Source organism: Rana temporaria, chromosome 13, assembly GCF_905171775.1.
Source record: "Rana temporaria chromosome 13, aRanTem1.1, whole genome shotgun sequence".
Classification (NCBI taxonomy): Eukaryota; Metazoa; Chordata; class Amphibia; order Anura; family Ranidae; genus Rana; species Rana temporaria.
In genome coordinates, this window is record NC_053501.1 from 78,529,358 (window position 1) to 78,556,178 (window position 26,821).

Genomic DNA, 26,821 nt, shown 5'->3' on the forward strand with positions numbered 1-26,821 from the left:
ACCCATACTTTTGAGCACTCATTTTACGTATAAGTTGAGCCCAATTTGTTTTTCCAATGGCTCCTGGTGTGACCACCTTTGTAGGATGTTCATCTGGAGAGGCTGGGAATGTAGTCTGGCCCACTGGTTGGCTGGAATGGATGCCGTGATAAGTCCAAAAACTGCCCTGGCTGACCAGACTGAAACAGATTGGTTTGAATCTGCCTCACTGCAGATGGGACTTTTTCTGTATAGCCCTGGAACTTTATCTCCTGTGCTGGCTCCAAATTAAATTTTTCTAAATTTAGGAGCCAACATAAGTTTTTAAGGCGAGTCTGAGCCACCTGCAGGTTTGTCAGGACCGGTCCTTTGGAATCTGCTAATAGATCGTCCAGATATGGGACGACCGATATGCCTCTTAGCTTCAGAGGCTCCAGAGCTTTCGTCATTCGTTTTGTAAAGATCAAGGGTGAGAATAAAAGTCCGAACAGCAGGGCCCTGCGTTGGAGATGCCATATTGAAAGCTAGACGGAGAAACCGAAGGGAAGCTTGAGCTATCGGGACGTGCATATAAATATCCCTTAGATCTAGGGATGCTATAAAGCAATCTGGGGTAAGTAACTTTGTTATTGAATAGACTGTCTATCTGAAAATGTTTGTAACGGACCGATTTGTTCAGAATCTTAAAGTTCAGTATAAACCGATACTTTTAAGGGTTTTTTCACCAAGATGATATGAGAATAGAAGCCCAGACCTTCCTGATGATTTGGATAATGACTTCCTGTTGAATCAGATCCTGAAGCAGGTTTGTCATTGCGGAAGCTTTTTCCCTGTTTTTCGGAAGATTTGCGACCTAAAACTTTCCTGGGGGGCCTCCCAAAATAACGTTCCTTACGAACAGGCTTGCAGTTTTTTTCCCCCCACTGTGGTTGAAAGGAAGACAACTCCACCACTGGGATGATAGTTACTTTTTCTTAGGGGGTTGGTCGGAGGAGGTTCTAAAGAGAACTCCCCCTGCCCCTCTAGGAGACCCAGCGGTTTGTCCAGTCCTGGTGTAAGAGAAGTTCAGTGAACAGACGCGTGCATACCAGTGTGTGCACAAGGAATGACATGTATTGACGCATACGTGAGCACACATGGGCGAGAGCCGGCACGCACGCACCTGCACGTACTGGTGCCAGTCTGTTTATTTAAATTGAGCAATGACACATACACATTGCCGAGTGGTCTTTCAGCTTGTTCCTTTTAACCTGTGCCTTGATCTGTTTCAGTTACCTGTGTTTGACCCGGCTTCACCTGTACCGTCCCTTGGACTTCCGCCTGCCTACCTGTGACCTTGGCTTGTGTTCGACTCTGCTCCTGTACCTTGCTGCCTGACTGTGTATTGAACCCGGCCTGTATCCCGTCTTAGCTTCTGCCTCACGTTTCTGTATCTGCTCTGTCCAGCGGTTGATGACCCCCTGGCTTATGTTCCAGCGACATGGAGTTCCAGTTTTCAGTTCCTGTCCAGTGATCTTCAGCCATCAGATTCCTGCCAAGGCCCAGCCGGCGCCACCCGCTACATCGGCCCTTGTGCCACCGTGTCCTTCACTCCCTGTCACCTCTACCAGGGGCATTGGACAGGAGGTGCAAGAGAAGCCCTCTCTACAGCTTGATCTCCACCAGGTACACGACAACTGATCCTTATTTTTGTGGGGCTGTGCAACAGCACAACATTTTTTTGGGAGTGGTTGTTTCTTTTTGAAAGGACCATTTCATGGGCTGGACCACAAAGGTGGTCATCTGAGAAAGGTAGCCCACATAACTTAATCTTAGATGCTGCGTCACTGGTCCAAGTTTTCAACCATATAGCATGTCTTGCAAAGTTCACCAGCACTGAAGATCTTGCCAACATCTTTAATGATTCTGCCGATGCAACATCCATGTACTTTACTGCTTTCAGCATCAGTGGAAAGGAATCCAGCAATTCTTTCCGAGATGTAGCTCATCAGCTTTTTCCATCCAGCATCCCAGGTTCCTTGTTACTTCCGTGGAAGCCATAGTGGGTTTAAGACTAGTAGATGTGGAATCCCACACTTTTCAGAAAGGAGTCCGCCCTCTTATTCATGGCTTTGTTTAGTACCCCCATGTCTTCGAACGATAGGTCCCTGCAACGGGACACTTGTGAGAACACGGTGTCCACTCAGAACTTCTTGTTCTAAACCTCGGTCCTCCTTCTCTTCAAAGGGAAACCTTCTTTTGAGGGTTTTGGAAAAGAAAGGACCTCCGAGCGCTTGAGCAGTGCCAGACCAAACCATAGAACCACCCGTCCATGCGGTGGAGTCTGAGTGAAGTTACCTTTGATCCTGCAGCCGCAGTTGTGCTCATAAGTTTACATACCCTGGCAGGATTTATGATTTCTTGGCCATTTTTCAGAGACTATGAATGATAACACAAAATGTTTTTCCCTCATGGTTAGTGTTTGGCTGAAGCCATTTATTATCAATTGTGTTTACTCTTTTTAAACCACAATCACAACAGAAACTACCCAAATGACCTTGATCAAAATTTTACATGCCCTGGTGATTTTGGCCTAATAACATGCACACAAGTTGACAAAAGGGGTTTGAATGGTTATTAAAAAGGTAACCATCCTCATCTGTGATCAGGTTGCTTGTAATTGGTGTGTGTGTGTGTGTGTGTATGTATATGTATATAGGTATATGTATATAGGTATATGTATATAGGTATATGTATATAGGTATATGTATATAGGTATATGTATATATATATATATATATATATATATATATATATATATATATAGATATAGATATAGATATAGATAGATATATAGATATATATATATATATATATATATATATATATATATATATATATATATATAAATATAAATATAAAAGAAGGTCATTGAGTTTCTGGACTCCAGACAGAACCTTGCATCTTTCATCCAGTGCTGCACTGATGTTTCTGGATTCTGAGTCATGGGGAAAGCAAAATAATTGTCTAAAGGATCTGCGGGAAAAGGGTAGTTGAGCTGTATAAAACAGGAAAGGAATATAAATAGATATCCAAGGAATTGAGAATGCCAATCAGCAGTGTTCAAACTCAAATCAAGAAGTGGAAAATGAGGGGTTCTGTTTAAACAAAACCACAGTCAGGTAGACCAACTAAGATTTCAGCCACAACTGCAAGGAAATTTTTTGGGGATGCAAAGAAAAAAAACACACAAATAACTTCAGGTAAAATACTAAACTCTCTAAAAACACGTGGTGTGGCTGTTTCAAGATGCACAATAAGGAGGCACTTGAAGAAAGATGGGCTGCATAGTCAAGTCGCCAGAAGAAAGCCATTACTAAGCAAATGCCACAAAGTATCCCACTTACAATACGCCAAACAGCACAGAGACAAGTGATGGAGTGATGAGACCAAAATGTTGCTTTTTGTCCACAACCATAAACACTACATTTGGAGAGGAGTCAACAAGGCCTATGATGAAAGGTACACCATTCCTACTGTGAAACACGGAGGTGGATCACTGACGTTTTGGGGATCTGTGAGATACAAAGGCACAGGAAATTTGGTCAAAATTGATGGCAAGATGAATGCAGTATGTTATCAAAAAAGATACTGGAAGCACATTTGCATTCATCAGTCAGGAAACTGAGCAGGGGACGTACTTGGACATTCCAACATGACAATGATCCAAAACACAAGACCAAGTCAACCTGTCATTGGCCACAGCAGAATAAAGTGAAGGTTTTTGCCAAGAGGAATGGGCAGCTTTACCATCTGAGAAGATAATGAGCTTCATCCATAAATACCACACAAAACTTCATGAGCACAACTGTATACCAAAACATAAGCCCATATGGAGAAGATTGACGGCACCACTGTACCTCTCTCTTACCTGGGCGGGGCTTGAGACGCCTGCTTCCACCGTGGCTGCTGGTCTCTCGCTCATCATTTAGCAGAGAGCACAGCGGGGTATTCAGGGAAAAAAACATCTGAACTTCGCAAAATCTGAAGCTATGGGAGTGGCTATGCCCCCCCAAGCTTTGCGATTCCTGCAATCTAGCTTGCGGTTCAAGTGGACGGAATCGGCGTTATCTTACCTCGGAACGTACATACCAAAAGACATTACACGTACGTTTGCACTTAACTTCCCGCCTGTCCTCGCAAAGGCTCGCTCTCTACTGTAGAGGTGGAGCAAGGGCCTACATTCGTGGTTCGGTAGGGGAAGCCGAATAAAGATGTGTATCTTACCCAAGTTCCTTTACCTATTCCAAGCCCTCCCTATAAACATCCCACTCTCTTTCTTCAAACAGGTTCACGCGCTCTTCACCTGCTTTGTCTGGGCAAACAAAAAGCCCCGTTTACGGCGCAACTTGTTCTCGCTCCCCAAACAAAACGGTGGCCTGGCCCTACCTGATATCCGACAATACTACCAAGCCACCCATTTAGGCCGGATTCTGGACTGGAGACGTAACAAGACGACTAAATTGTGGGTGCAACTTGAGCAGTCACAGTCATCGGTTCCCCTGGGGAGCGCGCTTTGGTGCCAGGACGGCTTACATTCGAGACTGAAGTCGCATCCAACGATAGGGGCCACTTTGAACCATGGCAATAAGGCGGCCATGAGATCATCCCTTACGTCTGGCTCCTCGCCGCTCTATCCGATTCTGGGTAATCCCAACTTCACGCCGGGACTGTGTTCCGCGGAATTTGCCACTTAGAGAGGAGGGTGTCGAGTGTGCCTCCAGTTTTGTATTGAGGAATAGATGGCCAACTATTGTGGAACTGACAGAGGAGTCAGGGACTTATCGGCTCCCCTTCTGGAGCGCAGTGAAAATACACCACTTTTTACATTCTATCCCCGACCCCCAGGCTTACACGCGTCAATTGACGACGTTTGAAGAACTCTGTTCTGAATCTGGCCCGGTGTCGCAGACTCTCTCTACAATGTACTCTTTACTGAACACTCCGCCCACGCAGCCTCACCTACCCTTCTTGGAGAAGTGGGAGAGAGACCTGAACCAAAGCTTTTCGGTGGCACAACAGCAGCACATCATTAGCTGCGCACTTAAAACGTCAATTTGCGCCAAAATTCAGGAGACAAATTATAAAGTCCTGACAAGGTGGTACCTCACGCCGGCCAAACTCCGTAGATGTTTCCCGTCCGCCTCGGATTGCTGCTGGAGGTGCGGGAGTGAGGTGGGCTCACTCCTGCATGTAAAAAATAAAATAGAAAAAGTGCAGCGCAAAACTTAAATATATAAATGATACTGGTATACTCAAACACCAATACCATAAGTGTGAATATGAATATGCAGAAAAAAAAAAAAAAATTTTATTCAATAAAAATTTTTATATATATATATATATATATATATATATATTATATAATATATAATATATATATATATATTAAAAATTAAATACAATTCAAACAAACAGTCCAAAAGTCCATAAGTGTCAGAAGATGAGTGAATTAAACGAAAATAAATCTCCACCATGTGACAATCCACCAAAATTTTGAAGTGATCCCTCCACCGTTGTAGATGGCTACTCTCACCTTCATATATGGACCACTGAGTTAACAGATGGTCAATAAAGCAAATCAAATAGGCAGGTCATGAACAGGAACCAGGCTGATGTATTAGATCCTCATAAGACAACCAAACCGCAAAGGACAGGTGCATGTAAAGAGATAATCACATACTAAGTGCTCACTGTTGCAATGTGTGGATTTATTCTTTAAAAGAAGCAAAAGTCAGGCTACTCACATTTGGCCAGACAAAAAACGTCATAAAGTAACAATCTTTAGGAATGAACAGCAGATGAGCGACGTGATGTTTCAGGCTCCTAAACCACCGGACGCGTTACGTCTGCATGTCTTCTGGTCGTGCCCAAAGCTGAGGGGCTTTTGGGAGGAGGTGCGCCGCATATCTCAATCCTTCACGGAATACGAAATCCCAGACGACGCGGCGTTCTTTCTGCTTCACCTCTCGACGATTTCCTTCAAATCATACAAGAAATCGCTGCTACGTCACCTACTAAACGCTGCCAAGGCCTGTGTCCCTCTGTTCTGGAAACAGCAGGCTCCACCGACCGTCTCTGGAAAAGTGGAGGAGATAAAAAAAATGGAAGATCTGGTCCTCACTGCGCGGCATGAGCACGAGAAATACTCTGAGACCTGGACCATCTGGAACGTATTTTTTTTTCTCTGATGAATAGATGGCCCTGATGCGACAGTGACTCGGTGGGGGGGTTTCCCGCCTGATATTGGCATTTTTCCCGGCGCCCTCTCTCTGGTCTGCCCCCCCCTCCCTTGTGTGCCTACCCCCCCCACTCCCTGTCCCTTGCTTTCTCTTTCCTCTTCCTCTCTTTCCCTGTTTTTCTTTGCTCTCTTACTTCTCTTCTCTTCCTCCCTCTTCTTCTTCCTACCTACACCTTACTCGCTCTGAGACTCTACGAGGAAAAATGAAAAGGAAGTGGAGAGGTCCTATATTTTCAGTCGTCCTTTTTAAGATGATAACCTTCACCCTAGCCGTTAGGGTACGATTGCGCATAGATCCACGTTCGTACACTGTTTTGCCGACACACTTGTAACTTGATTTATGTGACTGTAATGGCTGTAATGTGGAGACCTCTCTCCTTGGTGTTATTCAATAAAATTTATATTTGAAAAAAAAACAAAAAACAAAAAAAACATCTGGCTTTAAATTACCCGGTCCCCGCATCATCGATGGCCGGAATCGGAAACATCAGCTGATAGACCCCGCCCCCTTGGCCTCTGCGTTCCAGGAGACTGGAACCACTTGTCTCCCCACCCCTATAGGAAGCCGCATCACCGGATGCGACATTATCCGCCAGCCTGGACCCGGAACCGACATATGGGAATACCGCAAGGTGGGAGCCCGCATGGTCACCTGAGCGACTCTCGCAGATCCTGGGCACAGACTCCGACAACTCCTGCGAGCCATTGCTACCCCTGAGCTGGAGACTTCAGAACACCCACCGCCCCTACTGGGGGGTGCTGGGATGATCACTGCACACCAGGCAGAACAAACACCTTGAGGTAAGCCTTCCACCTTGGAGAGAGCGCAGCTCACCCTAGTTCCAGCAGCGCTTCCACCATGGTGGAAGAAACACAATGACTGAGGTCATGATGGAAGAGGAGGGATTTAATGGCTGTATGCATTTCCTGGAGAATGGGCGGAGTTTGGCTCTCACCAAGGTCGTCCTGAAAGGCGATTTTAGAAAATCACATTAAAATCGCGTGCCTTTACGGCACCATTTTTGGACGATGTGTTTCGGCCGTCAAAATTTCGGTGCATGCATTTATCTGTTGCTCTACGTATACGATTCGGATATCACAGATTATTAAAAAATTCTAAATATCTAAGACCGGTATCCCTAAAGCCTAGAAATAAAATATCCGCAAAAAGTAAAATTACAAACCTTTTCCTGAAGAGATCTGTGCAGTAACATATGTCTTTGTTTTCTCATTGATGACACTGCTATACAGAGAAACCAAACTGGCATTCTGCTTCCTGAGTATAGATGCCTGAACTTGCTCCTCTGAAATATATTCTTTAACCCAGGAGGCTGTGAAGAGTTTAGTACATAAATGTTTGAGTTCACTTGCTTGGAGATTCAAATCAAAGCACATGATGTTTAAGATCTTGTAGATCAAATTCACAGTTTGAGAAAATAGTGCCTCAGTCTGGTGATGTTCCTGAAGAGAGGTCAACAAGTCTAAAATGAAGTCCACAGGGATATTTAGGAGATGACAATTATATTCAAATTCCATGGAATGACCGTCATCCACCAGAAGAAAACTCAAGAGTGCTTGTATTAATTCCGTGTCTTGAGCCAAGTTCTCACGGAGAGACGATACTGTGTGAGCTGAGATTTCTCTTCTGCATGCCTTTGTATCATTCCAACGATGTAAAAATAACTCATAGAGTTCCTAAAATGAAAAAAGTAAATTGTTGAGAAAGGCAATCTGTTATTTTTCCATACCAATAATTATTTATTTAAATTTGTATTTGAACTAAGGGCATTGAAATTTAGAAAGTGGTTGTAAACCTCCAACATGAAAAATGAACAAAGCATTTTTTTTATTGTGCGTACTTGCCTCAAACCCAAAGTAGTGAATGTGATTTTTATCTGCTGTCTAGTTCCTCTGCTATCTGCATGAGTCACTGCTGAAAGGTTTCCTAGATTCCAAGCAATCATAAGTGAGAAGGGAGGGGGGCCTCCAGCACACAGCCTGTAATTGACAGCCTCAGCTCTGCATGTTTCCCTATGTGCTGTGTAGAGGGAAGGCGTGTCCATTCCCTTCACTTAGGTTATACTTAAAGCGGTGGTTCCCCTAAAAATAATTTTAACATTGCTTTTCCCAAATAAATTACGATTAGAATCGGCCGGTTTTATAAAAAAAAAAAAGGTCCGTACATAGCGTTTGTTGTTTTCGTTCCCACCGCCACTTCCGGGTACGATGCTGGCGATGGGCGTTCCTAATTGATGGACAGGCATCCGACCGACGCATACATCGCGTCACGAGATGCCGAAAGAAGCCGAACGTCGGTGCGCATGCGCCGTATAGAGCCGCACCGACGTTCGGCTTCTTTCGGCATCTCGTGACGCGATGTATGCGTCGGTCGGATGCCTGTCCATCCGACCGACGGAAGTGGCGGTGGGAACGAAAACAAACGGTATGTACGGACCTTTTTTTTTTTATAAAACCGGCCGATTCTAATCGTAATTTATTTGGGAAAAGCAATGTTAAAATTTTATTTTTAGGGGAACCACCGCTTTAAGTCTTCTCCCTGAGTCATGCAGTGCGTGATGTTAACTTCCTGCCCTCCAACTATGGTAAAAACCTGTCTAAATAAAAAGTCCTTTCCGTCCCCTTGCTTCGAGTGACAGGGTTTTTTACATATCTCGTGCACTAGCTTGGACACATGCACATTCCTGGATGTTTATCATAATATGGGGGGTGATCCACAGTTCATTGTGAGAGGTAATGTAGGTCACTCGAAGCGAGGGGACGGAAAGGACTTTTTAATTTAGAGAGGTTTTTTCCTGGAAGTCTTAATTTTCACTGAACAATAAAAGAGGATTGCTCAGAGCTGGATTAACTCTGTGTGGCAAGACTGGGCACAGATGATAGGAAATCTTATTCTCTACATTGTAACATCAAAAAAAAAAAAAATTGGGGTTTACATCCACTTTAAACAAGCTGTGCATATTCAGGACTTTGAACGGATGTAAAAGGAGAGAGGGCTGCAGATAAAAAGATGCAACTTAAGTAGGAGGAATGGTTTCATCTTGGTGTATCCCCCAAGGCTTGTCACTTCTCTAGGTATATAAAAGGGTTTTCAACCACTTTAGGTTTTGGTAAAAAAAAAGGGTTGTTCACAGGTACATGGGTCATCGTATCTTTTTAGCATCTTTCACAGCTGCCATTAATCATCACCAAGGGTGAAAATACCAAAAGTGCAGTCACATCTCACCCACTGCAGTGGCGTCACTAGGGTTGGTGTCACCCCCCCACTACAGTCCCCCCTCAGTAAAGACCCCCCTCCCTCGGTGCAGACACCCGCATCAGTGCAGACACCCCCACCTCAGTGCAAACCCTCCCCAGCAGTACATCTCCCTCTCAGTACAGACACCCCGCAGTAGTACAGCTCCAAGTGGTGTGTGTGTCCCACGAGTGCGGGCTCCTCCTCCTCTGTGGGTGTAAACGGAGAGGAGGGCCACCGCCGAATGTACCAAGATGGCCACGGCTCCGGAGCTAGGCCGAAGCCGCGGCCTTTCCTAATGTTATGGCCGCGGCGGCAATCCGTGGAACACAGTGTGTGCCGATCCGAAGGGGGGTGACCTGTGGTCACCACTAGCTGCAACTAACGATTATTTTCATAATCAATTGGCCAATTATTGTATTAATATGTAAAGTTTAAAAAAAAAAGGCAATTTTTAAATATCTCTATGAAGTGGTAAATATAAATAACCAACTATATGGTTAAATAGAAAAATCTCTAATCCACTCTGAAAATAACAGACAGAAGAGATATATACTGTATATACCATTAGAGGGTGAATCTGGTAAATATCATCAGATATCATTCTTGGTCAACGGAATTTATATGACCATAGGACGTCATATGACGTCCTGGACTTTAGTGGGGGATAGCTGAATGATGCCTGCAGCTACAGGAATCATATCCTTCTCTTCAGGCGGAAATTCTGCGCACCATAAGAACGATCATATCGGCTGTTCCACCACTTGATCGTTCTTATAGGCGGCGGGAGGTGACATTTTCCCCCACCATGTGGTGCTTCGCCGAGCTCTCCCGTGCCATCGGAGGCCCGGAGAATGAATCGGTCGCCGCCGGATGAGGATAGAGATTTCCGGTGACAAAATGGTCACCGATAATTATGACCATAGTAATTCTAGCACTAGATCTCCTCTGTAACTCTAAACTGGTAACCTGTAAAAAAAAAAAAAAAAAATTAAAGTGTCGCCTATGGAGATTTTTAAGTACCGAAATTTGGCGCCATTCCATGAGTGTGCGCAATTTTAAAGCGTGACAAGTTAGGCAACTATTTACTCGGCGTAACATCATCTTTCACATTATACAAAAAATTGGGCTAACTTTACGGTTTTGTTATTTTTTAAATTAATGAAACCGGTTAAAAAATAAAAATAAAAGGCGTTTGAAAAATTATTGCGCAAATACTGTGCGAGATAAAAATTTGCAATGACCACCACTTTATATAAAATGTTTGGAGAGTTCTGAGTAATTTTCTAGCAAACTAATTATGATTTTTACATGAAGGAGAGAAGTGCCAGAATAGGCGCGGTATGGAAGTAGTTAAAAAAAAAAAAAATATCACTTTAAAATGACTCTGCAGGAAAGATCAGCATCTGAACCCAGAGAAGGTGGAGGCCGATAGGCTGGAGGAACTATAAGACAGGGTTTGACAAATCTGCTTGGAATCTAGGAGCCAGCTAAAAAAGTTAGGAGCCAGAAAACGCACCCCGTCCCGACGAGCTTGCGCGCAGAAGCGAACACATACGTGAGCAGCGCCCGCATATGTAAACGGTGTTCAAACCACACGTGAGGTATCGCCGCGATTGGTAGAGCGAGAGCAATAATTCTAGCCCTAGACCTCCTCTGTAACTCAAAACATGCAACCTGTAGATTTTTTTAAACATCGCCTATGAAGATTTTAAAAAGGTAAAAGTTTGTCGGCATTCCACGAGTGGACACAATTTTGAAGCGCGACATGTTGGGTATGAATTTACTTGGCGTAACATTATCTTTCATAATATTAAAAAAAATGGGGATAACTTTACTGTTGTCTTATTTTTTAATTAAAAGTTTAATTTTTTCCCCAAAAAGTGCGCTTGTAAGACCGCTGCGCAAATACGGCCATTTTATTCTCTAGGGTGTTAGGATAAAAAAATATATATATAATGTTTGGGGGTTCTAATTAGAGGGAAGAAGATGGCAGTGGAAATAGTGAAAAATGACATTAGAATTGCTGTTTAACTTGTAATACCAACGGCCACCACCAGATGGCGCCAGCTGGGGACTTCGCACCTTCCAAGCCAAGTCGCCAGGATGCTATTCTAGTCGCCATTGCTACCTGGCGACCGGGATTTGTCGAGCCCTGCTATAAGGCATTACAATTACATTCAACGTAAACTTTTACCAGTATTGTGCATTTAAAATGATCATATCCATGAGAAGAAAAAAAAATAATAAATCAGCTTTTAGTACTCTTAATATAAAAGGATTTATATGTCCCTTCTACTCTTCATATAGCTTTATGTCTAAATCCTAGGTAAAATGCTTGGGGGCGCATGCGCGGCATGGGACGGAGCAGCCGCTTCTGAGGAGAGCTCTGGTTCCATCAGGGCTTTCTGCCACCAATTTGTGGACTGCAAGCTCCGCAAACCAGCACACAAGCACCTGTGCATGCCTACATCAAGGAAGAAGAGACTTGGAGGCCACCAGAAGTCATACACACTACCTCCTCAGGCCCAAAGAACGGGACAGCATGGCAAAAAATGGCGCTGGCGTCCTGCCCCCAACATTTGCCTCCTCTTCTCCTGCAACGGACCTGCTGCAGACCCTTCTAGTAACCGAGTACATTCCCCTTTCTAAAGTGGATCTGGATATCGGCTTGGACACATTATGCACTAAACTTCTCACAAAATTCCAATCTGAGATCCAGAAATCGACTAAAACCCTGTCCCAGGAAATTGCAGCTTTAGTCACATGTACTGACTACTAGAAAACAAGCATGACGAATTGGCAATCACATTTAATGACCTCTCAAGGGAGCATGAGACATTATCCTCTGCTTTCACACAGTTGCTTGCACATGTAGAGGATTTATACAACAAAAACAGAAGAAACAATCTTAGAATAAGAGGAGCCCCAGATTCTATCACAGATTTAATTGCATACTCCAAACTTTTTCCAGTTTCTGTTGCCAGAACAAAACTCCCAGTCCTTCATCCATTGCGCCCTTAAAGGGCTAAAAAAAAAAATCCAGATAAGCCCCCAGGGACATAGTCCCATGTATGAAGGACTTTCAGTTTCTCGTTAAAAAGAGGAAATAATGTGTGCTGCATTAGAAACATCACTCTAGATGGAGTTCAGTTACAGATTTATTCGGAAATCTCACAAGCAACACTGGATCACAGCCTAGCTATCCACAGCAAGGATCCGTTATAGATGGGGCTTTCCATTTAAACCGATTATCCCTCATAATGGTACAACCTGCATTGCTACCACAATCCCTGAAGGTCAGGACAGGGGTCGACAATATCCGGGCACCAGGTCGCAATTGCGACAAGAAATTGTGACCTGGCACCTGCCGGTAATTGAGGCCGCGGCTTTGCGGCCTACAAGCCCGCGAAGCCGCGGCCTCAATTACTGGCCACCGCGGTAATTAGAACCCCCAAACATATATATTTTTTATTCTAACACCCTAGAGAATAAAATGGCGATCGTTGCAATATTTTCTGTCACGCCATATTTGCGCGGCGGTCTTACAAGCGCACTTTTTTGGGGAAAAATTACACTTTTTTTAAATAAAAAATAAGACAACAGTAAAGTTATCCCAATTTTTTTTTAATATTGTGAAAGATAATGTTACGCCGAGTAAATTGATACCCAACATGTCACGCTTCAAAATTGCGTCCGCTCGTGGAATGCCAACAAACTTTTAACCTTTAAAATCTTCATAAGCGACTTTTTTTAAAAAAATCTACAGGTTGCATGTTTTGAGTTACAGAGAAGGTCTAGGGGTAGAATTGTTGCTCTCGCTCTAATGATCGCGGTGATACCTCACATGTGTGGTTTGAATACCGTTTACATATGCGGGCGCGACTCGCGTATGTGTTCACTTCTGTGCGCAAGCTCGTCTGGACGGGGTGCGTTTTCTGGCTCCTAACCTTTTTAGCTGGCTCCTAGATTCCAAGCAAATTTGTCAAACCCTGTGACCCATCCTAGTCAAACTAGGTATTTTCGATCTCAACAATCTCTCAGCCTCTATCTGAAACCCCCCTGGATCGAGAGGAGACAGGCGCAGAACCAGACACAAAGCTGGCCAGTGGAACCTTAATTGATTCTACATTTCCATAAAATATAAACCAAAAGTTTTATTTTTCCTTTTTGCTGTTCTCTTCTTCCTTACAGTTTTTCAATAACCAACTATAATAGACTTGCTATCTGCTCCTTTTGCTTAACTGAAATGTTCTTTTTTGCATAACCTATATCCTCTATTTGGTATATATACAGATTGCATTGCCAGCCCTATATACCAACCCAGGACAATGCACACCTTTACAATGTAAATTACAGAAATCAGCCTATTTTGATACAACACTGCCACCTACTGCCCTAAATGGGAACCGTAAGTAGCACACGTTTTTGGTTTGAAAGGAAACACTTTGCTCTATTACATTACTACACAAAAAGCAAGTTGGTAAGCATAAAACCTGGAACCAGCATATTATTAGCACAATGCCAAATGAAGGATTGAAGATGATTCAGGGTTAAGGGAAACTGTTCAGAAGAGACAAGGATTGTTCGGCACAGTACACAAACACCCTGAATCGTTTAATTTTTCAACAATCTATGGCTCCAAGTTCAACATTACCACCATAGTGGAATATCAACGTTTAATACTGTCTCAACACTGCCATCTTCTGTCCTAAATAAATAATGCAGGTTTTTCATGACTTTTCTAGTGATAGGTACTATGAAAATCCCTCTTTTGGAAACCTCATAAAAAGGCAATTGAATACAGTAGTGCCTTTAACAACAGAGGATAATCTCTCCTCCTTACCAAAACTTCCAAAGAGACATCTCCAGAATTACCCACTTTATATACCCGTTTACTGTTTTTGGTTATTATCTCATATAAAAATGTTACTCTCAGATAAGACATCATCAAAATCTCTGGATTCTACCACAACTCCTAGCGCATAATTTTTTCATGATAGTTATGCGTGACATGCATCATATAACTGCAGCTACATATACACAACTACATTTAATTTCAACCTCAGTGAAATAGCTAGGCTTTCTTGATGTCTGATCTCTTAACAGAGCTCACCAAGATTATTATAGCTTCAACAGCGGACCCATTCTCAACCTTTGTCATATGAGTTATAGATATAATAGCACAGTTAATCATATTTACGCTAATTGATATGGCTACCTGCCCGAATGCCAACATGATTCAACCCCACTCACATCACTCAGGTTGGTTCCGATCCAGCCAGTTTAATTGCGATTTCATTTATTTAAAAAAAAAAAAAATTCCTGGTATTTTTATTTCGATTCAAAATGTACCGAGACTGAGCTTGAGATCCCCACATCCTAAAGATTCTCGGTAGGAAAAACAGGATTTTTATAACAACTCACCTGTAAAATTCTTTTCTTGGAGTACACCACGGGACACAGAGCCAATGGGTTGTATGGTCACCAAAAGGTGATTGAACACTGGCACAACCAATGAAGACAAGTTCCCCTCCATATAACCCCTCCCCTAAGGGAAGTACCTCAGCTTTTCAACAAAGCAGTAAGGTTCCCAAAGAAGGGGGAGGTGGGATCTGTATCCCGTGGTGTACTCCAAGAAAAGGATTTTACAGGTAAGCCGTTACAAAAATCCTGTTTTCTTTATCGTACACCATGGGACACCGAGCCTCTATTCATTACATAGTGGAATGCCCCAGAGCAATGCTCAATGAAGAGTGGGAGACACAGCTCAAGCAGGTCGCTTACGGACAAGAAGCCCTATACTGCTGCCTGCAGCACACTACGCCCAAAGGCGGTATCCTCATAGCCTCTTACATCTATTTGATAGAATTTGGAAAATGTATGGACTGAAGACCAAGTTGCAGCTTTACAGATCTGAGCCATGGAAGCCTGGTGATGCACTGCCCATGAAGCACTTATTGCCCTGGTAGAGTGCGCCTTAACAGAAAAAGGAGGAATCCTGTTCTTTAAACCATAAGCTTGAATAATTACTTGTCAAATCCACCTTGCTATGGTGGATTTTGATGCCGCTTGTGCCTTCTTAGGACCATCTGGCAAAATAAACAAAACATCTGTCTTGCATATCTGAGCGGTTGCCTGCAGATACACCTTTACTGCTCTCACCAATTTCCAGCTTGTACCCTAGGGATACTGCGCAAACTACCCACTTGTCCTGGATCTCTGTCTGCCATACCGCTGAAAACTGCCAAAGCCGTCCACCCACTCGGCCGAGCCGGGGCGCCTCTTCATAAAGAGGCTTTGGGGTCTTGCTTGTTAGCTTTTGAACCCCACAGCTTCTTGTTCTTCTGGGTCTGGTTTTCTTGAGAGAGAGAGAGAGAGAGAGAGAGAGACACAGACAAGGACGCTCGTTTTTCTTCTTCTCTGGCAAGAGACTAGTCTTAACGCTCAACATCCTTTGGATATATTTTTCCAAATCATCCCCAAAGAGGCGTTCACCATGGAAGGGGAAACTGGGCAAAAAATGTTTTGATTGGGCTTCTGCTGACCAATGCTTTAGCCATATGCACCAGTTGGAGTGTCAGGCGAGATGCCTGTTGGATAGAATCTCTAATGGCACCCACTGAAAAACATAAGGCCCTAGGCTTATTCTACCACAATTTGATCTGCTCCGGAGGCAGATCTTTCAGCCAGTTTCACCTGGTCCTTTAGGATCAGACACATGCCAACTGCCGCCACAGCAGGTTGGGTTACTGCGCCCGCCAGGAGAAAGGAAGACCTTAAAGATTCCAACTTCTTCTCAGAAGGATCTTTAAATACCTGGGCATTGTCCACCAGACAATTTAGGCTTGTTTACAAAAGAAATCGCTGCATCCACAGAAGGCAGACTCCACTTCTTGGTAAACTTCTCCTCCATAGGATAAAGAACTTCAAACTTCCTAGGAGGAGAAAAACACTTATCTGGGTGTTTCCAGTCTGCAAAAATCAGCTTCTCCAATAAAGGATGGATCGGAAAGGCACAGGCAGCCTGCAGGGATTTTAATGAACCCAGAGAGGAGACAGGCTATTCAGTTAACTCATCCGAGGGTAGTCTGAATGTAGAGCGTATCGCTTCAGCATAACATTACACCTGTAACTTAAGAACTTGGGAAGCAGAAAAGGCTTCCTTTGATATTACTGATCCCTCCGAGTCCTTATCCTCCTCAGATTTCTCTGAAAGGAGATCCAAAACTACAGAAGGAAATCTACTTCGCTTTTTGTCCTTTTCTGAAGACTTTGCGATTACTGCAGCGATTCTCCCTTCTAAGCTGTTCAGGGCTGTTGCCAAAGTGTCCTCAGTGACATATGCAGGCACCGGCACCACAGGAGAGGCTGCTACGCCCGATAGAGGTAATGTCTCATCCTGTATAGGTGCGTCAGGTATTACCGGAGAGGAAGGTACCGAGCAGGCACGGCTAGAGCCTCCTGTCTCTGGCGGCGGTGCTTTCTGGTCTTTCTTAGTCCCTGAATTTCTTCTCTGGGAAGACATTTTACCAAGCAAAGCCGAGGTACCACAAAAAATGCATATACTACTGTGCTAGTTTAGCAATCTACATACAAGTATGCAACCAAGAACACAGGTTCATGCTAGAGTAGGTGTCTATGGGAGTGCTCAGCCAACCGCATCTTAGGTGCCCTTACGCTGCTGTGTCCCATCAAGTAAGCTCTCCAAGCCTGAGAGAGGCTCCTTTAAATTACTTCCTGTATGACCTGCCATTGGGAAATAGCGTGTGCCGTGCACGCTCATGCCCCCCTCCCATTGCATAATAGCATAAAGCGTGCCCCGTGTGCGCGACCTAGGGGCAATGGCGGTGCTCAGACACAAGTAGAAAACCTCCTGACACTTGCCTGAAGAGGAGGGGGAAGGCATCCGTCCCTGGCAGAGCTTAGCAGCGGAAGGAGTGCGCTTGTCTGGAGAACCGACACTGATCTGGAGCATGGTGAGTGGAACTCAGCTCTTTACTCTCTCCAGTGGTAGTTAGCTGCCCTAACCCATGTATCCTCTTCCTCAGCGGGCGTTCCAGTTTCCGATAATAGTGGTCCCTGCAGCAGATTCGCCGCAAGATCACTTAAAATGGTCAGCGGGACCCCGGGCCCCCCCCCCCCTGCTCTCCGGAGCCCTCGGCAGCGGTGATCGGATCCTTTTCCCTCAGTGGCCTGGAGACGGGTGAGGGGGAAGATTGCCCCCACCCGTCTTGCTATCACAACAGGGCAAAAAAGGCATAAAAAAAAAAAAAAAAAAACTTCACTTCCACCCATAGTCTTTTTGACCCCAGATCTCATATTTAAGAGGTCCTGTCATGCTTTTTTCTATTACAAGGGATGTTTACATAACCCTGCGAGACCATGCCTTAAAACATACTGATTCAGTGTGATGCTCCTCCACTGTGGCAGGAACTCCTGGAGCCTTCCGACTGGGAGGAAAGTGAGTGAGTAACTTATATAGCGCTACAAATGCAAACTAAAATCGCCTTAAGGCGCTTTGCATCCAGTGTCGTCCTGATCCTTCAGAACAGGTGGGTCTTAAGATTTTTTCCTGAAGGCCCGAAGGTTTTCTTCCATGCGGATGTTCATGGGTAGAGCGTTCCATAGCCGTGGTCCTTGGACTGCAAATCTTCGTTCTCCTTTAGATTTGTAGCGGGTCTTGGGGATGTGGAGGAGGTTTTGGCTAGTTGACCGGAGGGCGCGACTAGGGGTGTAGAGTTTTAATTTTCTCGCATAGATATTGAGGAGCGTTTCCTTGTGTGCATTTGTGAGTGAGGCAGAGGGTCTTGAATGTAACCCGATCCTTATGGCTAGCCAATGTAGGGACCTCAGGGACAGGGTAATTGATTCCTAGTTTTTTTTTTCCCTGTTACCAGTCTAGCTGCTGTGTTCTGAACGACTTGTAGATGCAAAATCTGATATTTGGGTAGTCTGAGGTAGAGGAAGTTTGCATAGTCGAGTCGTGAATTAATGATTGTTCCAACTACTACTGCTGCCGTGTCCTCTTCCGGGATGAAAAGGATGAGTCTCCGCACCAGGCGGAGAAGATGGTGAGATCCGCTGACTACTGATCCTATTTGTGCGTCCATAGTCATGTCTTAGTCAAAAATGACTCAGGCTTTTGACTTTGGTGCTTGGGGTGATGGTTTGGCCAAGGATGGTGGGTGGTGTGCATGTAGTCCTAGAGTTTTTCTTTTGGTTTGTGTGGAAAAGAGAAGCTTCGTTTTGGATCCATTAATGGGTTTGTAAAGGAATTTTTTTTTTTTATCTTAATAATGCACTGCTGTTTTCATGTCCTCATTGTTCGTTTTTGCTCTCAAGTTGCTGTAATTCTTCTCTGATCTCCACACTTCCTGGTTGTCTGTTTCCTGATAACCACAGTACTGGGAGCTTTCTCTCTGTGGTCACTAATCAAGGAGGTGTGATTACTGTGTGTCTAAAACCCCTCAGCACCAATCAGTTTCGTTTTCCAAACCATCACTGCCCTGTATTGGCTCTGTGGCTCTGTACAGCAGAGGCAGGAAACATGCAAAAACGAATCAAGAAACTACAGGTACATTATATGATTGATTTTTAAAAGGAATCAGTTAACTATTATGTCTCTATACCCTGTAAACAGTCATTTCAGCAAAAAAAAAAGTTTTAATTTACAACTCCTTTAAGTTTGAGGGAGCTCTCCGCCATCCAATTATCGATCAGTAAGAGGCAATTTTCTAGCTAGTGCGGGTTATTGGTCTTTTTTTCCAGTGATGCAAAGGTAGGAGTTGACTGTCATCAGCGTAGGAGTGATAGAGCAGGTCCCGTTTGCTGATGATTTTGGAGGAGTGGGCGGAGGTAGATGTTGAAGAGCACGGGCGACAGGGGTGATCCTTGAGGGACTCCGCATGTAAATGCGCGTGCTTTCGAAGTGAAGGCTCCTAGTTTCATTAAGAAAAACAAAAAGCGGCGCCCTCTAAGCGTAGTATGGAGTTTAATAAGGACAAACGACAACAATTCATATAAGAGGTTACTCACAAAGATACAGAAAATACGGGTATTGGAATAATGGTGTCATCTGAGACTGACATCTGGAGTGTAAGGACTTTGCTGATAAGATCTTCTCGCAGGCTTCAGGCGGCGTGATGGTGAATCCACACAGTGGGGGCCGAGGGCGGTATCTCTGGGGGTCCCTGGATGGTATTACAGCACTGTTATTAGGGGAGGCAGGCAGGCAGAGACGCCACATTCGGCGCAGTGGAACGCAGCCGTGGAGCGCAAACAGCTGAGCGTCACTTCCGGGTACAGTCTCAGGGCGGTGCACGCGTTCGAGACATGCGTGTCTCTTCGGGGGCCATCTTGGATGAGGGACAGAAGAACAGCTCGAACGGAGCTGATTGGTTAATACTACTAGACCCGGAAATCAGCTTTACATAGCGGGCAATCGAAAAACGGGGAATCGAAAAGCAGTATGGAAATATATTGAAAAATCTCACAAGGGACTAGTACAAGACGGGCTTAAAGCTACAAATATCAATCATCATAATTTATAAGATTACAAAAGAATTAAGAGACAACATATATATATAAAAAAATACATATAGAATATATATAAAATATACATATATATATGTAATTAGCAGCAACAGAATTGAAACACTAGTTTTAGGAGAATAGATATATGGATATATGTCGTGGACTACCCATTGGTGGCTTGATGTTAAAAACAGAATATCTGTTTAAATTGGTACACAAAAAGAGCTTTTCGTAGGATCTATTTGACTGATATAAAAAAGATTCTTTGCGGGTAGGTATGGGATGTGCACGAATAACATATATGTAGATGCGTGCACATATACAGAACAAAAATTGCTCATGGATCAGTATCAAAATATATATATATATATATATATATATCTAAAAAAAAACAACACTAAAAAGTGTGAGAGTTAATATAGTATGTGAGATATGTAAAAAAGAAGAAAAGGATTGCTATAAACCAGACATGATTTTAAAGGAGGTTATGACATCAGAATAAAATATACAGAGAAATACTAGGATAAAAAGAGTGTATATTGTTGTATATTATAATTAAAAAAAATTTTTTTTTTAATAAATTAATTAATTGAATAATTAAAAAATTATCAATTAATAAAAGTTAGTAAACATTAATAAAAATTAATTGAGAGAAGAGTATTATAATAAGATATTAATTTCTAATCCCTCATTCAGGCCTCGAGGCGATAAACAATCCAAGGTGAAAATCCAATAATTTTCACGTTCGCAGAGTTTTTTGTATCTCTCGGCCTGGGGGAGAAGTCTGGATATGGCCTCTATGACCCAAACACGAAGTTCTGAAGAGGATTGTTGGTGGACCTCTTTAAAATGCCTAGCAACACTGTACTTTTCCAGGCCTTTTTCAACGAAATTCCGGTGTTCACCAAACCTCTTCCTTAGTGTCCGAATAGTACGGCCCACATAGAAGAGGCCGCAGGGACAGGTGAGGCAGTATACCACATATTCGGAAGAACATGTAAAAAAGTCAGGTAGGGTATACTGTTTGCCTTTACAAATGAAATCTTTCTGTCGATGAGTTACATGGGGACAGGTAAGACAACGGGCTTTTCTACATTGATACATCCCTTTAATATGGAAAAAAGTCAGGGAGGCGGTGTTGCTGTTCCGTTTTTTGTTGTTCTTTATTTTACTGGGCGCTATACTTGCCTTTATGTTTTTGGCTCTTCTATAGCTTACTATAGGGCGTTCAGCTAAAGAGGTTTTTAGGTGTGGGTCTTCTTTTAGAATAGGCCAATGTTTAACAAGGATCCTCTCCATTTGTCTAAATTGGCTGTGAAATTGTGTGACAAAGCGCACTATAGGTGTTGTCTCATCTTTTTTATCCTGTGTCTTTTGCGCTCTGGGGATTAGTTCTGTGTGTGAATAATGTTGGAAGGCACCTTCAATAAGATTTACAGGATATCCTTTTTCAGAAAACTTGTCTTTTAGTTTCAGACCATGTGTGATATAATCCTTATGTCTAGTACAATTGTGCTTAAGGCGACAAAACTGACTTTTTGGAATATTTTTTAGCCATCGGGGATGATGGCAACTCCGGTAGTGTAAGAAAGAATTCCCGGCAGTAGGTTTTACAAAGTTTTGGGCGCAAATGGTAGTATTGTCATATGAGAGCTCCAGATCTAAAAAGGCTAGGGTTTTGTCATCAGTGACTGCTGTAAAAGAAAGGCCCATGGTATTGGAATTACAATGTTCAAGGAACTTGGGGATTAGCTCATCGGGGCCATCCCAGATGATAACGATATCATCTATGTACCTACCGAAAAATACAAGATGAGAGGCAAACGGATTGTTATACCATATGTGGTGGAGTTCCCAATAGCCCATGGTCAAGTTTGCATAACTGGGTGCAAAATTAGCTCCCATGGCTGTTCCTTGAACCTGTATAAAAAACTCACCATCACTTTCGAAATAATTGTGTGTGAGACAATATTTAAGTAAATCCAATAAAAAGTGGATTTGTCGGGGATTCAGCAATGGATCTTTGTTTAAGAAATATTGGGTTGCTAGAATACCCACTTCATGTGGTATTGAAGTATATAATGATACTACATCCAGGGAAAGCCAACGGTAAGACTTTTCCCACTGATAGGGTTGTAGCATCTGGAGTAGGTGTGTACCATCCTTAATGTAGGAAGGAAGGTTCGCCACTAAGGGTTGTAGAAAATGATCTATGTAGATCGAAAAATAACTGGTGACACTTTCCATTGCTGCCACTATGGGTCTCCCTGGGGGATTCGATTGGTTTTTGTGGACTTTGGGTAAGTGATAGAAGTAAGGTCTCTTGTAAAAATCGTGAAGTAGAAAGGCCACTTCCGTTTTAGTTACCAGGCCTTCTACTTTTGCTGCATTGACTAAATCGTGGGCTTCTTGTAAGACCACCAAAGGGTCAGTTTTCAATTTACAGTAGGTGGTAGTATCCGATAGGAGACGAGAGCTCTCTACCTGATAGTCAGTCAGATTCTGAATCACTATACTTCCGCCTTTGTCTGCTTGACGTATAACAACGGAATCGTTTTCAGTTAGTCGTTTCAAAGCTAAATTTTCTGCTGCAGAAAGATTAGAGGAATTTTTGTGGGTGGTAGTTCGTTCACACATACGTAGAATATCACTATAGACTACTTGATAAAAACTTTGTATAAATGGCCCTTTCGAATAAGTAGGGTAAAATATAGATTTGGGTCTAAACTTGGTCTGCAATATTGGTGGTGATGTGGAAAGGTGTTGAGTGAGTAGTTCGACATAATCGTCGGAATCTTCAGTATACAAAAGTTCAAGGTGGTCAAGAGCCATTCTTTCAGGAACACTACAATTCCGAAAGAGATCTGGACTGGTAGGACAAGTTTCAGTAAGAGGCGCATCCAATGTGGCTTTGGCGGTTTTTAGATTAAAGAAACGCTTAACAGTGATATTCCTAATAAACCTATTCAGATCTAAAAATAGCGTAAACGGATTAGGAGGGGCCATTGGTGCAAAGGTGAGGCCTCGAGCTAACAAGGACTCTTCAGATGTAGTAAGACTGTGGTCAGATAGATTAAAGATTTTTATCGTTTTCGTACTTTGTGGTTTTTTTTGGCGTCTCTTTCTGCCCCCTCTTCTGCCTCTGTATCTAGTTTTCTTTTTGGGCAGGACAGGGGGGCTATCACTAAAAAAGGCGGAACCAGAGTTGTTACGGAGGATGGTGAGGTAGGGGATGATTGAAGGTCAGTTTCCATAGTCAAAGAGAGTGGTTGTGAAGAATGAATTATATCTAAGGCTGAACTGGTTCCTGGTTTTGGAGAAAATATGGGGTCTTCCGACACAGGATTAGAAAGAACTGGAGATCTAGAGGGACTGGGGTGAGGTATGAGGGTAGCATTGGCTGGAACAGGGGAAGTAGCACTATTAGCAATAGCGTTTACCTCCAAAGGTTCGGAACTTGAAAAAAATATTCCAAAAAGTCAGTTTTGTCGCCTTAAGCACAATTGTACTAGACATAAGGATTATATCACACATGGTCTGAAACTAAAAGACAAGTTTTCTGAAAAAGGATATCCTGTAAATCTTATTGAAGGTGCCTTCCAACATTATTCACACACAGAACTAATCCCCAGAGCGCAAAAGACACAGGATAAAAAAAGATGAGACAACACCTATAGTGCGCTTTGTCACACAATTTCACAGCCAATTTAGACAAATGGAGAGGATCCTTGTTAAACATTGGCCTATTCTAAAAGAAGACCCACACCTAAAAACCTCTTTAGCTGAACGCCCTATAGTAAGCTATAGAAGAGCCAAAAACATAAAGGCAAGTATAGCGCCCAGTAAAATAAAGAACAACAAAAAACGGAACAGCAACACCGCCTCCCTGACTTTTTTCCATATTAAAGGGATGTATCAATGTAGAAAAGCCCGTTGTCTTACCTGTCCCCATGTAACTCATCGACAGAAAGACTTCATTTGTAAAGGCAAACAGTATACCCTACCTGACTTTTTTACATGTTCTTCCGAATATGTGGTATACTGCCTCACCTGTCCCTGCAGCCTCTTCTATGTGGGCCGTACCATTCGGACACCAAGGAAGAGGTTTGGTGAACACCGGAATTTCGTTGAAAAAGGCCTGGAAAAGTACAGTGTTGCTAGGCATTTTAAAGAGGTCCACCAACAATCCTCTTCAGAACTTCGTGTTTGGGTCATAGAGGCCATATCCAGACTTCTCCCCCAGGCCGAGAGATACAAAAAACTCTGCGAACGTGAAAATTATTGGATTTTCACCTTGGATTGTTTATCGCCTCGAGGCCTGAATGAGGGATTGGAAATTAATATCTTATTATAATACTCTTCTCTCAATTAATTTTTATTAATGTTTACTAACTTTTATTAATTGATATTTTTTTAATTATTCAATTAATTAATTAATTTATTAAAAAAAAAAATAAATTTTAATTATAATATACAACAATATACACTCTTTTTATCCTAGTATTTCTCTGTATATTTTATTCTGATGTCATAACCTCCTTAAAATCACGTCTGGTTTATAGCAATCCTTTTCTTCTTTTTTACATATCTCACATACTATATTAACTCTCACACTTTTTAGTGTTTTTTTGATATATATATATATATATATATATATATTTTGATACTGATCCATGAGCAATTTTTGTTCTGTATATGTGCACGCATCTACATATATGTTATTCGTGCACATCCCATACCTACCCGCAAAGAATCTTTTTTATATCAGTCAAATAGATCCTACAAAAAGCTCTTTTTGTGTACCAATTTAAACAGATATTCTGTTTTTAACATCAAGCCACCAATGGGTAGTCCACGACATATATCCATATATCTATTCTCCTAAAACTAGTGTTTCAATTCTGTTGCTGCTAATTACATATATATATGTATATTTTATATATATTCTATATGTATTTTTTTATATATATGTTGTCTCTTAATTCTTTTGTAATCTTATAAATTATGATGATTGATATTTGTAGCTTTAAGCCCGTCTTGTACTAGTCCCTTGTGAGATTTTTCAATATATTTCCATACTGCTTTTCGATTCCCCGTTTTTCGATTGCCCGCTATGTAAAGCTGATTTCCGGGTCTAGTAGTATTAACCAATCAGCTCCGTTCGAGCTGTTCTTCTGTCCCTCATCCAAGATGGCCCCCATAGAGCCTGACGAAGAGACACGCATTTCTCGAACGCGTGCACCGCCCTGAGACTGTACCCGGAAGTGACGCTCAGCTGTTTGCGCTCCACGGCTGCGTTCCACTGCGCCGAATGTGGCGTCTCTGCCTGCCTGCCTCCCCTAATAACAGTGCTGTAATACCATCCAGGGACCCCCAGAGATACCGCCCTCGGCCCCCACTGTGTGGATTCACCATCACGCTGCCTGAAGCCTGCGAGAAGATCTTATCAGCAGAGTCCTTACACTCCAGATGTCAGTCTCAGATGACACCATTATTCCAATACCCATATTTTCTGTATCTTTGTGAGTAACCTCTTATATGAATTGTTGTCGTTTGTCCTTATTAAACTCCATACTACGCTTAGAGGGCGCCGCTTTTTGTTTTTCTTATTGTTGTTTCAGAACTACTTCTTCTTGACAGCTGGCAGCCCTCCAAGCAAGAGTGTATACTTAATGTAAAACAATTTGTGCTACTGTCTCATGAATTCTCCAATGGACTGAATTTTTATCACAAATAAAACTTTAATCATTTTTTAAAAACATTTTTAATTTTTTAATCCTCCAGTTTACTAACTTTGATTATATTTTTAATCAACTTTCTCATGGACAGCTGAATTTGATCACTGCCCCATCCCTAAAATCCTCTCCATGTTTATTTTTTAATCTTTCAGCTTTCACATGAGTTTCACCATTTTTTCCCTTTCCTTAAATGTGTATTCCCATCTCCTTCATTTCATTTTTGTGAGCGCTTGATTTTATTTGTTTTTTCTCCTAGTTTCATTGTCTGGGATCAATTCTCTAGGAAGGATGTGAACCAGGGTAGATCAGAGTCTGCGACTCCGGCTACTTCTGTGGAGACGAGTGAGCAGAGTTTTGTGGTCTACTGTGTCGAAAGCTGCGCTGAGGTCCAGCAGCACCAGGAGACACGATTCTCCGTCATCTGCTGCTTTGAGGGCGTCATCCCATATATTGAGAAGTGCCGTTTCTGTCCCGTGGCCTGGGCAGAAACCCAACTGTAGTGGGTCCAGGAGTTTATAGGTGTCCAAATGGAGTTGTAGCCGTTGTACTACTGCTTTCTTCATGATCTTGGAGATTGTGTTAAGGCTTGTTACTGGTCTGCGGAATAATAGATTGCAGAATTCTTGTTTTTTGTTTGCTGGCTGCTCTAGGCAGGTGGGGTTCATAATCGGAGAGACTAGTTTGTTAAAAGTTTGCGGGGACGGTTTAGGGCTTTTGAGATGGTGTTGGAAAAGTGTTCTTTTTTTGCTTTGAAGATTGCTTTGTGGCATTTCTTGGTGAGTAATTTGTAGTTTGTGTGGTTTTCCATTGTCGAGGACCTTCTCCCGGCTCCTTCAGCTCTTCTGCGTTCTTGCTTCAGTAATGTAAGAGCGCAATTGAACCAGCCCGAATTATTTTTGCGGAGGAGTGCTCTGCGTCTTGGAGCAACTGTGTCTGCTGTCTGTAGTAATGCTTTGTTAAGGGAGTCGAGTGTTTCTTCCGTTGAGTGGTTTTGATTTAGCATTGCCATTTTGTTGGATAGCGTTTTGAAGAGTT

The 26,821-nt window shown here is 42.8% G+C and overlaps 1 protein-coding gene across 2 annotated transcripts in view; it reads right to left on the minus strand.

Moving 5' to 3' along the window:
- ZFYVE26 (zinc finger FYVE-type containing 26) overlaps positions 1–26,821 on the minus strand; it is a 499,004-nt gene that overhangs the window by 420,452 nt on the left and 51,731 nt on the right. For both annotated transcript variants that reach the window (XM_040332529.1, XM_040332530.1), the window contains exon 4: positions 7,444–7,954. In XM_040332529.1, the coding sequence (XP_040188463.1) occupies positions 7,444–7,954 (511 nt within the window). The remainder of the gene's footprint in view (positions 1–7,443; positions 7,955–26,821) is intronic.